The 13,959-nt window shown below is 46.7% G+C and overlaps 1 protein-coding gene across 1 annotated transcript in view; it reads right to left on the bottom strand.

Moving 5' to 3' along the window:
* Positions 1-13,959, bottom strand: part of CD68 (CD68 molecule) — a 56,639-nt gene that overhangs the window by 14,440 nt on the left and 28,240 nt on the right. Inside the window, exons 4-5 of the mRNA XM_086946144.1 lie at positions 12,583-12,655; positions 7,327-7,494 (exon numbers count right to left, since the gene is read on the bottom strand). Of these exons, the coding sequence (XP_086802270.1) occupies positions 7,327-7,494; positions 12,583-12,655 (241 nt within the window). The remainder of the gene's footprint in view (positions 1-7,326; positions 7,495-12,582; positions 12,656-13,959) is intronic.

Below are 13,959 nucleotides of genomic sequence, written 5' to 3'. Positions count from 1 at the left end.
ACCGAAAAGCGAGAGACACCCATTCTTTTACGCTTAAATCTAGGAATAATCAGCATATTCATAATGGCTGTTCTAAGGTTCTGTTTAGGTAAGTGCCTTGAGATCTTTGTGGATATAAATTTGGGGCGCGTCTCATAGAGTGCATTAACCCCTTGGCTGCTGGGGTAATTCCCCTGCCGTGCTGGGGGGAGGGGGGCGCACACAGCGCCCCGGTGCTCATGACGATCTTGTCATGAGCCACGGTGGTCATGTGCTCATGACGAGCTGAGCTCATCATGGCCACACCCGTTTCATTAGAACGCTCGCACAGCAGGGGAATTTGCCCAGCGTGCGAGCGTTCTAACGGTCATGACGAGCTGAGCTCGTCATGAGCACAGGAGAACCGTGGCTCATGACGATCTGAGCTCATCATGAGCGTGGGAGGGGTTAAAGACCATGCAACCAGTCTTAAACATGGACCGCTGAGCCACAGGGAGCCAGTGTAGGTGCTTCATTAGTGGCTTAGTGTGACGGTGTTTCGGTTACTGAAAGATCAGCTAAGCCGCTTCATTTTGGATCAACTGCTGACTATGGGTTTGATTGGCAGGGAGCCCTAAATAGATGGCATTGGCATAGTCCAACCTGGACATAATCGGGGCCAGCATGATAACCATGCTTGCCTCCCTGGTGAAAAATGCTCTGCTTTTCTTGAAGATCCTCTGGTGGTAAACACAAGATGAGGTAACCAGGTTGATCTGTTCCTGCATGGATAGATTAGCATTTTTTTAATCCCTAGATGTTTGACTGAATTTTTAGGGATATATGGAGTACCCAATGCAGCTGGCCAGTGTGCTGGCGTCCACTGATCGAGTCTGTTGTTGGAGATAACTATCTCTGTTTTTTCAGAGTTTAATTCGAGATAGATGTGACTCATCCAATCTTTAATGAAAAGCATAGTGTTTTGGAAGGAATCCTTGGATTCCTCCGTCCCATCAATCTGGAAAATCAGCTGCACGTTGTCTGCATAACTATATACCTTCACTCCCCGGTTTTGAAGAGCATGGATAAGGGGGCTGATACAGATGTTAAACAGATGAGGGGAAAGGATGATCCTTGGGGTACACCACATGTGGTATTGACCCGGGCTGAGTTGAAAGGTGCCAGCCTGACAGACTGGGTACGTTCCTCTAAAAATTAGAGCATCCAATCCAGAGCTGTGCCCCTCGGACCCGCTGCTGCCATTCTATCCGCTAATGTGGACTGATCCACAGTATTGAATTCAGCGGACAGGTCTAGTAATACCAGGGCCTGTGTACATCCCCTATCTGCACCTTCATTCAGGTCATCCACTACACTCAAGATAACTGAGTCAGTAGAGTGTGATGGTCTGAAACCTGCATGATGACAGTCCAGAAATTTAGTTTTTTTCAACGAATGCACAAAGAAGTTTTGCTACATGCGCCTCCAGCAATTTTTCCGGATAAGGGAGGAGTGATATTGGTCTATGATTTCTCAGGAGGCCGGGGTCTACTCCAGCTTTCTTTTGCAATGGGACCAGCACTGCCTCTTTGAAGGCACGTGGGACCACTCCTTGCTCTAAGGAGGCGTTGAGAAGAGAGAGAAAAGTAGCCGGGAAATGTGCAAGAAGATCTTTTTGTATCCTAGCAGGACAGTGGTCGATGGGGGAGCCAGATTCTATCTTGTTTCTGAATTCAGCAAACTGATCCAAGGTAATGTTTTGAAAACTAGACATTGTTATGGGATTTATATATTGCTTATGTGATTTCCATTCCTGAGATCTAGAGGAGATAGAGTTCTGAATTGTCTTGATTTTTTCATGTTGTGTTATGTTATGTTATGCTATCTTAGCTCATGTTGTGTTATATTATCTTATCTTATGTTGTTATACACTGTGGCTGAGTCAAAATATTTACTTTGTCTACAAAGTTAACTACGTTGTTCCTAAAGAGCTTGTCAGTTCAGGCGACCCGCTTCTCGGTCATCTTGTTCTTTGTCCCTCCTTTGTTTCTCTTCTTTGCATACAGGCCCATGTGATGTACAGTTATAGAAATGTTTAATATGTATCCTGCCACAACAGGCATCTCTTCCCAGACATTCCCTATGCCTACTATGGGACAGAAGAACAAAGCGCAGTGAGGCGGCATGGGGACGTGTGAGTGGGGAGGTTACCACTGTCCGAAGTCCCACCAGAGGAAGCGACCATCAAACACAGATTTTGGGATGAATTCCAAGCTGGCCAGTCTGAGGAGTCTTCGCATTGTCATGCGCTCATGTGCGGAACAGATACTTCCCCTCGGGCAGTGAAAGCTGGATCCTACCTGGTACCTTACTACTCACCCAATAGGGTTTGTAGGCGTACAGTTGTGACACACAGTGCATGGCCCACTTCGTGCCTGTGGTGGAATCAGTAGGTCTTAGCGCCGGTGACCCCGCTCCACCATCTGCGCTTCGCATCTGATTATGTTAATGTTACTGTGGGTTTTATAGAGCGCTCAGCTGCTCCGAAGAGCGTCCCGGCGCTATAGATCATCACACCAATACCAGCAACTAACAGGCAGCCATAACGGCACCAGCATTCACCAGAACAATTACAGGGCAAAGAGATAAGTTTTAAGTCCCTTTCTAAAGACAGACAGATTGGAGCATGTTCGCAACGTCAGGGGCAGCGTGTTCCAAGACGGGGGCGAGGTAACTAAAGGAACGACCTCCACAACGAGCACGTTTCACTGTCGGCACAATGGCATTGGCCTGGGCAGCGGACCTCAAGGGTCTAGATGGTGATAGAAATTGACCCTTCTCTGCAAATATCCAGCGCCGAAATTGTGAAGCGCCTTAAAAGCTGTAGTTAAGGTCTTAAAGGAGATGCGCTTACGAATCAACAGCCAATGCAGAGAAACAAGGAGGTTGCTAGCCCTAGCTTTTCTGGTTAGACCAAAGATTGCCCTGGCTGCTGAATTTTGGACTATCTGCAGACGGGTCAGCAGATATTCAGGAAGACCCAGATAGAGTATGTTGGCGTAGTCTAGGCGTGAGCCTATCAGGGCCTGCACCGTAATCTTCTTGTGCTCCAAAGATAGGTATGGCAAAAACTTTCGCAACATCCTTAAGATGGCAAAGCACTTCTCAGTCAGGCCAGCAACCTGGGCTTTGAAGGAAAGGGTGTTATCAACCATCATGCCCAGATTCTTGGCTGTAGCGGAATCGCTGGCAGGGGGAAACATGGCCGAAGGCCACCAGTGCTTCCATCTCGGGTCGGCAGGACAACCAAAAAACAATATCTCGGATTTGTCTGAGTTGCATTTGAGGCCGCTTTTCCCGAACCAATCAAACACAAACTCCAGACACTTCCGGATGGCCGCTCCGTCGAAGTCACAGCCCTTGTCACAGGTAAACAGGAGCTGTGTATCATCCGCATAGGATACGATCTGAGCCCCTAACTCCTCCACCCGTGCCGCCAGAGGTGTAAGGAAGATGTTAAAAAGGGAGGGGCTAAGTATGGAGCCCTGCGGGACCCCCTCCTCAAGCTGCGGCATAGGGGCGGAGAAAGGGGGGGCCCAGATTGTTTGTCTCCGGCCGGCCAAAAAAGATTGGAATCATGCGAACACCGTTCCCCTCAGGCCAATCTCCCAGAGTCTTGTTAGGAGAAGGTTGTGGGGAACGGTGTCGAAGGCCGCCGACAGATCGAGCATGATGAGCAAGGCCTTTCCACCCCTGTCCAGAGTCTCCTTCACAGCCTCGGTTACCTCCAGTAGAGCGGTTTCTGTGCTCAGGTTAGATCTGAACCCGGACTGTGACTGATGTAATAAGGAGTTATCCTCTAAAAAGTTGGTTAAGGTGGTATGAACATGCTTTTCCATTATTTTGTCCAGGGCAGGCAACAACGAAATTGGCCTATAGTTGGAATGCAATTTGGCGTCTGCATTCGGCTTTTTAATAAGGGGAAGGACTAGGGCCTGTTTCCAAGATAAGGGGACTTTGCCCGAGCTCAAAGATGCATTGATAATAGGGTGGATGATTGGGTTGAGAGCAGGCGCCAAGGTCGCAAGACACTTGGCAGGACAAGGGTCAAGTGGAGAGCCAGATTTCAGGCTAGACAAGAGGTCGAGTGAGGCCTGAGGCTCTAAGGAGGGGAAACAGTGCAGGACAGGACCCGGGGAATCCGTGTGCGATACCAATGAATGTGACCAGGGGTTAAGAGAGCCGTCGGCGACAGAGCCAGCATCCGAGATGTTATGGACTCCTTGCAAGGCCGACTGGATGGTGCGAATTTTATTAGTGAAAAATGCTGCAAGCTCCGTGATCCAAGGTTCCGAGAAAGCAGACGTAGGAGTACAGCAGGAAGGAGAGATAAATTCTTTAACAATCTTAAAGCTCTCTTTGCAGGAGCTGTCTGCTTCCTCAATTCTTTTAGCTAGAAAGGATTTTTTCTCTGCAGTGATCTCCCTATGATATTCTTTCACTGCTTCTCTGTAAGACTGCTTAGCAGATGTATCATACTGCCTCCTCCAAATTCTCTCCAGCCTCTTGCAATGCCTTCTCTTACCAGCCAAGGCAGCAGAAAACCACGGGGCCGACGCTTTTGCCAGTTCTGATCTAACCTGGCGGGGTGGTGCCAAGGCTTTCAAACGTGCAGTGAGCCAGTTCTGAAAACACACTACATCGTCCTCCAACCTGCCCGTGAGAACACAAGGATAGGTTTCTAAAGCCTGGGTAAGCATGGCCGGGGTGACTTTGTGAAAGGCTCTTGACATACGTGCAGCTTGCCGCTGCGTGATGCAGGCGGCCGCTAGATGATGTACTATCATAAAATCCGCTAGGAAATGGTCCGACCAGAGGACTGGGGCAAGGGAGGAAAGGGCCACCGGAACGGTCGAGAAAATTTTATCTAGAATTTGCCCTTTCTCGTGTGTAGGTGACTGCAGGTACATATGAAGTCCCTCCGAAGATGTCACATCCAAGAATTTTTGCACTTCAGGATCCTCACCCTTATCCATGTGGATGTTAAAGTCCCCAAGGATTAGGCAGTGTTTTGCCCTAAGACTGAGTGTGGAAATAATCGATAGCAGATCCTCGGTAAAGGAGCCGAGAGGGCCAGGCGGTCTGTAAAGCAAGAGCCCCATACAGGATTGATGGGGGGAGAGGGCCAAGGAGAAGGCAAGGGTCTCACAGCGAGGTAAATCATCCACAGACAAGATAGTGCACGGAATGTGCCTTTTAATGATAAGTGCCACTCCGCCTCCCCTTCCCTTACTTCTGTCTCGACGGAAAATAGCGTATGAAGGAGGGATGGCAATAGCCAAATCAGGTTCCGATCCCTCACCGAGCCATGTCTCCGTGAGAAAGAAACAATCCATTTCATCGTGTGTTAAAAGATTATGGATGTCAAGAGCGTGTTGGGGAAGGGACCTGGTGTTTAACAAAGCACATTTACTGCCTAATGGGGGAAGCTTGCCCGAGAAGGTATTAATAAGGCCAGGCATCCACCCGCACGTGAGACACTTGGTAATAGCCCCTGCAGAGTAGGGGATAGCTCGCTGACATGGAGCAGTATGTACATTATGAGACAGAAGTTCCTCTATAGTGTACATCATACTGAGTGCTCGATGTGACCCACCGGGCTCGCGCCCGAGCGCCTCCGGGACGCTGACGGGCGCAGACGGGCTGACTCAGGCGAGACTCCGGCGCAGGGACGGCGCCCCCGCAAACGCGACCGCTAGCGCGGGAGACCACTGTTTCCTTTTATGTGGTGCACTAGAGCGCTCACACCACTCTAGCCCCCACTCAAGATGGCCGTGAAAGATTGACGAAAATCCGTGCAAGTGTCCTAGGAGTATGCTGAATGCATTGCAGAGTGAAAATACAACAGTTTTACAATTCGATAAAATTCAATAAAAACGAGCCGTTTTACTCACAGAGCACGAGATAAAAGAAGCGTGCTCAGTGCTTCACAAATAGCAATTCAATCTGGTATGATGTGCACTGCCACAGACAACCCTGTGGAATTCACCTGCTGGTGCAACCACCAGCTCAGACCTGCCCTAGTGGCAAGTTGCACAGCCACTCAGAGAGGTTTTAAGGCTTGAGCAAAGTCGGCTCTGGCCCAGAGCCCCAGCATCTCAGGGGGCCCCTTTGGAGCCAGCGCTGTTCTATAGAGAGTTTTTCCCACCCTGATAACCTTTAATAATTCTTAAAAAGATTGTTTTAAATACCGTTTACATTTAATTTATTTTAATGTGTGTGATGTGTGAGTGTATTATTGACATTTTGCAGAGAAATGTGTTTGTTTCATGCAACATCCATAAACAAAGTTTCATTTAGATCGAAACAAGACTGCACATATGAGAAATGGGAGGGTGTCACAGAGATTATTTGCAGTAATATTAGTGAGCTGCTGCTGTGTTAAAAAATTTAAATCATGTAAATATCCCTGAATATTAGATGTAAACACATTTAGAATCTGGACGAGTGTGCATGTGCACTGTCAGTGACCTGGCCAAAGAGGGCATGAGAGAGCTGAAATTGGATCATACATGCAAAGCTGTTCCAAACAGGTGCCCCCAAAATATGTTTGGCACAGGACCCCCAAAATCTTTAAAATGTCTCTGCAGCCGCTGGTTCTGAAAAACTTTGCTTCATGGTGGAGAAGTGTGGCTCAAGTGGTTGGAGCGGCAGACCCTGATGCAGAGGTCTGGCCCGGACCAGGGTTCAATTTCCCGCCTCGGCGTGTCTTGCGCTCAAATTTCCCCGGACCTGACAAGTCTCGCCTCGGTGCCTATTCCAATCATGGAGTCCCACACTGTAACTCTGGGCAATAGCTTGCTTAATCTCCACGACGGCCCCACGCAGCGGGATGCCTGGCTTTCACCTTGGGGATGCCCAGTAATGGGTTATCTAACAGGGGAATACCAGGACGGGTTCGCTAAGCAAGCGCTTAGAAACCGGTCGGTGATACAGCACTATAAAAATGAACTACAGTTACATCCCCCAGGAGGGGGCCCTGCCAGACACTGCTCCAGGCATGCCTGGTTACCGTATCCTTCCTTCCAGCATGGAGATACAATGCTAGGACTTCCTTCCAGACTCATCAGTGTCGGCTTACCCAGAGTGCACCTGCTGCAGGGATCCTCTGCACACGTCACTCACGCAGTATGGTAGCAAGGCCTTTGTTTGCACACCTGGCTTACAGCACCTTTCAGACTTTGCAATACAAACTGTTCTAGTGTGTGTGTCCAGAAGCTTTTAATTTATTGCATGCAAACTCTTCGCACCTTCTGTTTCATGTTATATCAAAACAAAGCAATGTACAGGCAGCCTTACGTCACCTACCTCGACCAAACTGGCCATTCTGGAGCTGGAAGGCTTGCACCTGCTCTTGCACAATGTTCAGCGACACGGTGTGGGACACGTCTACGGTGAGGTTTTTACACTGGTAGGATTTGCCGATCCCTGTCTCGAACTCGTGCAGACTGGAGTTGTGAGCATGGAAAGACGTTTCTGTAGAAGGGAGGTAAGAAAAGCGTACAGAGATCAGGGTGGAGGTTGGTTCAATCGCTAGTTCGCTCTAGATTGGACTGGTCTTCCCAAATCTCACCTCTCTCCCCTCAAATCCGTCCTCCATTCAGCAGCTCGCTTCATTTCAGGGTCCAAACGAAGTGACCACATCACCCCTATCCTGTTTTCTCTCCGATGGCTTCCCATCGAGGCTAGAGCTATCTACAAAACGGCGTGCATTACCCACAAAGCTTTGCACTTTTCCTCCCCTCGCTATCTGGCGAATAAACTGAAATTATCTGGAGGCTCAAGACCATCTCGGAATGCGTAAACGTTCCTTCTTGAGCTCCCCTCCTTCAAAAGGGAAAAATTGATGGCACAATCGTACTCAGGTAATGCAGTGAAAATCTGGAACTCACTTCCTCCTTCGCTCCGTGCCAGCACCTCCATCCAGATCTTCAAAGCGGACCTCAAATCTCTTTTATTCCAAACACACTTTCAGAACTAATTCCCCCTTCTCAGACCTCGCCAGGAAGTTCTTTAGTCATTGTAAATGTGTCACATATATTTATATTTTTATTTGTACATCCTGTGCTTGCTGCGTTTGATTTTGTGTTCCGTTTGCCTGCGTTGCTTTGATTCTATGGCCCGCTATTTTTCGCCAGGAAGTTCTTATTTCATTGTAAAATTTGTCATTTATATTCATATTTTTGCTTGTACATTCTGTGCTTGAAATTGTGTGCCTTATGCTTACGTCGCTTTGATTTAATGGTATGCTATTTTTGTTTGTTCCATTTTTGTAACAGTTCTCTCATGTAACGTAACTGGTTCTATTGTACAGCGCTCTGACACCTTCGGGTAAAGTCCGTGCTTTATAAGAATGCATTAAATAAATAAATACAAATAAATAAACAATTTGCGCCTGTGTCAGTACCTCCTTAGCTGGCCCAATCACTGAGAGCCTTGGGTACCCAAGGAGATGGATGCTGGATGAAGACCTGGGTCTGGGAGATGTGCTCCGGTGATGAAGGTGCGGAGTGTAGAAGCTAGAGTCCTGGATTGCAATCTCTGCTTCCCCACTTCTGGAAATTGTGTGATACTGGGCTAATCCATTATCTCCCTCCATTATTTGTAAACGTATTTTGAATTTATAAAGCACAACGACCACCCAACTAGGGTATCATGGTGATAATAAAACCAAAAGAAATATCAGCAGGAAGGCACAGTTTTCATTGACAAGAAAGGGTATAAAAAGAACTAACTCCTAACTAGATGGAAACTAGCAAAGCTTTTATGAAACATCTTTAGATTTGACCCTCGAGGCAGATTTGAAGGCATAGAGTTCCATGGTTAAGCTGCAGCAGCGGAAAAAGCCCTATCACCAACAGGAATCTGGAGAAATATGGGACTGGCCAAAAGAAATGTTGGGGCATATTATCAAGGCGGTTTATCTCCGCTTTTTTGGCTTTAAAAGCCAAGAAAGCGGAGATAAAATTATCTCCCTATTACCTAGCTGTCGCTAACACCAGTTAGCGACAGCTAGTAGGAGATAGCGACCATCTTGGGCCCCACTTTGCATGTCAGTGATATTTATCGCTAATGACATGCAAAGTGGGCGTGCCAAGATGTTAGCGACTGGAAACAGTCGCTAACATCGCTATCTCCTATTACCAACTTTTGGAGATATTCGCGCTAAGCGCGAATATCTCCAAAAGCTAACACCTACCCTGATCAGTTCTTAGCCATGTTATCCGATGGGAGGTGGATAACATGGCTAAGAGCATTTCAGCGATATTCATGCATTGCGGCCGATTTTTATCGCATTTGCGATAAACCTTGGTAATACCAAGGTTTATCTGCGATAAAAATCGCCGCAGCTCAGCTGTATATTTTTGTCTCTAACCAAGCAATAGCGATAATTATTGCTATTGCTTGGTAATATGCCCCGTTGTTTTTTACCAGAGAAAATCATTGGGGCAGTTCTACTGGAATGGCTGATGCAAAGCAAATGACTAAAGGGAGTAGACAGTTGTATGATCAAACACTTTGATTGCACAATGGTCCTCTCCTTCCAGGGAGCCAGTGTAGTATGACCAGGGCAGGAAAAATATGATCATGTGAATAGAGGTTCAGAGTCAATCTGGCAGCAAAATTCTGAAATATCTGTAATCTTTGAATTCAATGAACTTTTAATTAAAAATGTACAGTACTAAGGCAATCAATCTGAATTGATAAAAACAATTTCAGACCCTAAATCCAATGTCAAAGATAAATGAATTCTGACTCCCAAGTTCTTTACACACTGGCTACGGAGGAGAGCCCATTGCTAGCTATGGAGGATAACCCAGGACTATAGCCATAAAAGGATTTTCCAAAGGGAAAAATTGGGCACAGAATCTCAGTTTTGTCGCCATTAAGTTTCAGGTTATTCAAACGCATACATTGCTGACGTTTCAGAAGACAATCCTGGAGCTTCGATGCCGTGTGGATGGCACCAAAAGGGCAGAGCCCATCCAAAAAGGACAATGCTCTCAACCCAACATATGATATATATATATATATCCCATAGTGCTTGTCCCTCTCCGTGCACCAATTCTCACTCCTTCTAATGTTCTGCCAGTTCTCTTTGCCTTTTACTATCACTTGTATACATTTGCTGGCTTCCTCTCTTTATCGATGACATGTCGCTCGCTGATTTTGGTACTGTAATGTTTATTGTACACAACTCTGGCTTTGTCCTTCTGTAATCAATTCTCTAACCCCTTCCCTTGTATTTTGCCTTTGCTTCCTGTACGTACCGTGTTTATCCCTGTAAAGCTCTCTGATACTCTAACGGGTCATGTTCACGCTATATAAAACCTCAAATAAATAAATAAATATGATGATAAACTCCAGTTAGATTAACAGCAACACAATAAATGTTATCCTACATCAACCCAGTGCAGTTCAGAAATCTACTTCTTGGTGCCGAATGCCAATAAAAGTGTGAATACAGCGCACCGATTCTAGGAAGGTTAGAGACGCTATCAGAGAAAATTACTCAATGCGCTAACATGTGAGAACATCGCATCCTCATCGGTTGGGTCAATCAATGCCTGCGAGCAGACAAAACGTACAGTGATACCAATGCATTTATCAATGCTTATCAAGTCCAGTAATACAAATTAGTTAACACAGAGCTCCGGTATGTGAGCGTAGGTTGCCACCTTCCGCTTGCGCAAAAGATGCAACAAGCAGAATTAACTTATTTACCGGGAACTGAAGTTTAAAAAATAAATTTGACCATTGTGTTAGCCCTCCGAATAGCTCGAGGTGATCAAGAGGTTCAAAGTTAATCCACACATATATGCTAGCAGGGATTTGTGGCTGAAATAAGTGGTTGTTCCAAACGTGTCTGTTCTTTAAGTAAGTGTGTAGACCATAGAACCTGGGAAATTAGCCTGATTGATGATAGCAAAGAAAATCGCAAAACTGAAAACTCTATGGTAGCGACAAAAAGCCTCATCCCTATTGGAAGGGCAACACCGTGTTGAAAGAAAGCCTGAAACTAGACCTGATGGACGTGAAAAGAGATGGGATTGGGAAAGGCTGAATCACATTAGAACGTTACCACCACCAGGTGATGATATTATGCATAACAAAATCATGTTCAAAGCAAACACAAAATGTAATCGGCATTATGCATTGTAGCACTACCTAGCCAATACAGATTACATCTAGCCACTTCGATGCTGGTGACGGAACCATTCCGTCATCAGTCACGGTTGAGCTGTGCTGATGACGGAATGGTTCCGTCACGACCGCACCCTGTTCTGGAATGTCCAGCATCGGGGAAGAATCTGCATCGCACGGAAGCGGATAAATATAGACGAGGTAACAACTCATATCAATGTTATCATTCATTCCATTTGGACAAATAGTATCCAATCCATTTATCCAATAGAATTGTCTTCCCTTTGTGACAATCTTGTTGCTTTGTCTATTTCCTGAATATTACCAGAAAAGGGTTCCAAAACATAAAATCCTCATTGTGTGATGCCGTGTTATTTCTCTCTGAAATAAGCAGGACTCTTGGTTTGGTGCTTGTATTTCTGATTGTTTCTGACCCAAGGAGTTGGCTTCTGAACCATGGGAGAGATGCTCGGTGTGGCAGCTGAAGCACTGTGCAACGGGAACCGAGGTGGAATAAAGCATGGGGTCGCCATGTTTCTTTCCCTATTCCCTTACTGGTCTGATAAAGAGCATTAAAGCTGGTGACCGTGGATCATGGTGTGACGTAGGTAGAGCAGATGGGACTCTCAGTGGGTGCTGAATAAGTGATATCACCATACAGAATGAGAGGGGAGTGGATGGGGTTAGGTATGGGGAGGGTTCAAGGGCAGGCAGGAGGCTGACATGATAGGGAAACTACAGCATGGGGGACTTCATTCAAGGGTTCTATCAGATTTAGAACTCTAGTGCTGCCAACAGTTGTGCGGTAAATCATGGTGTTGCTGTAAGGCGGACCTCAGAGCCCGGAGCATGGCCGCAGGTCACAGGGCATTTAGCACCCATATGTTTCAGGATTGCCTGGAGGAACATGCTGCCAATTATGGTACTTGTGCTGGGACTGGGATGTAAACTCCACGCCTTGGCCTTGCTTAGAAATCACTCACAGTCACACTTAGCAAAGGCATTCTGATGTAGAGAAGTGTGGCTCAATGGTTAGAGCAGGCAGACCTCGATGCAGAGCTCTGGCTAGGGACCAGGGTTTGATTCCTGCCCCGGCGGTTCTCGGGCTCATTAATTCCCCTGACCGGATATTCTCGCCTCAGTGCCTATTCTGATCATGGGCCCCACGCTGCAACTCTGGGCAATAGCTTGCTTAGTCTCCACAACGGCCCCCACAACGCGAGGGATGCCTGGTCTGCACCATGGGGGTGCCCAGGAGTGGACACTTCACAGGGAAAACCAGGAAGGGTTCCCTTGCGGTATTCGTACAAGTGCCGGGAAACCCACTGTGGGTAGCTGTGCGCTACACAAGTACATAAACATTTACATAAACAACATGTAAATTCAGCCAGGCCCTGCTCTTACAAGCAGATAACTCACCATGGGAGTCCTGGAACGTGTGGTTGATGCTTAGAAGAGTGTCACTCAAGTAGACAGACTGTAGAGAAGTGTTCTGTAAATGAAGAGAGGAAAGCCACAGTGATTGGGCTGCATTGTAATAAGGTTCCACACAAACTGCAGGTGCTCTGAGTAAGTAGTTCTCGTCTATATACAGGTCAGGCTTTCAGTCAAGAAAAAGCTACTTACCCTTAACCATAGGTTTACAGCTGGAGTTGTGTGGATTTGCATGATCTACCCAACAAGAGAGGATTCATTATATGCCCTTCCCAACACAAGAGAGGGCAACAAGAGGTCCTGCAAACCATAATGTGAAAGAAAAGACCGGAAGCCCTGACCTCCCTGAAAGAGCATCTCTTCTTAGGATGCAGGACCCTCGCCCACCTTGAGGTGGCGCTTCACCTTAGAGCCTGCTCTTCATTCAGAGCAGGTAACATGCCTGTCTGAATGGGCTCCTGTTGGAAGGAGCTCTTGTGGAGAATTTGATCCAAAACAATATTACTTTCCTAGTACAAAGGATCTGAATTTAAACGTGACTGACATCGCCTGGTAGTCAACCTTAGGAACGGTGTGTGGCTGCCCTCTGTAACATTGAAAACAAAGAACAGAGTTTAGATGCTGGTAGAAGATAATGGATCCCAACATCCAGTTGGTTCCAGACATGGTATTGGAAGGGCAGCCCTTCTGACACCATCTCCGCCAGCGGCTCCACCTCATAGAGGGCTTTCTCAATGGTGGGACAGCTGCCAGTTTATGGCAGGTGCCCCATCACTGCCCACCTCCACATGAGGCTCTCAGACTAGTCTAAAAGCTGCAGAGACAACAAAGAGGTCTCATTAGACCAGAGAGAGGGTGCAGGAAAGCTGGACTTCTAAGAAAGAGAAGATGAGTTTGAGGGCCAGAAGGTAGGAGATGGTGTCAATGACAGTAGTTGAGATGAAGAGAGTGGCTCTGACTCCTTACAGTATTGCAAACCCTACTTCTTCAAAGTCCTGATGCTGAAGAAGAATTTCTCTCTTTTGTATCCTTGAATGTCTTTTGGTTGAGGCAATATGATGCAGTAAGCAGATGAAGTAAATGTTGTTAGTTCATTTCAAGGTTTGTTTTGAAGGAGACTTCCCATTCCTTTCACTGGGATATAGAACCTGACTCTGCAGTTTTACTTTGTTCTGAAAGATGTCTACTTTGCGGCAGGTTTGCTCTACGCTTATTTTGTAAGAGTTGAGCGCAGCCTTAGAATAGTCGTTAGAATTGTTATAACAGATTGATGTCCTGGTCTGCCCCCCCCACCCCCCAAAAGGAATGAATGGTGCCTCAACCCCAGGCGAAAAAAGGGCCTTGTATTCAATAGGAAGACCT

This window comes from Lissotriton vulgaris, chromosome 12 (genome assembly GCF_964263255.1).
Source record: "Lissotriton vulgaris chromosome 12, aLisVul1.2, whole genome shotgun sequence".
Lineage (NCBI taxonomy): Eukaryota > Metazoa > Chordata > Amphibia > Caudata > Salamandridae > Lissotriton > Lissotriton vulgaris.
This window is presented reverse-complemented; position numbering and strand designations above follow the sequence as displayed.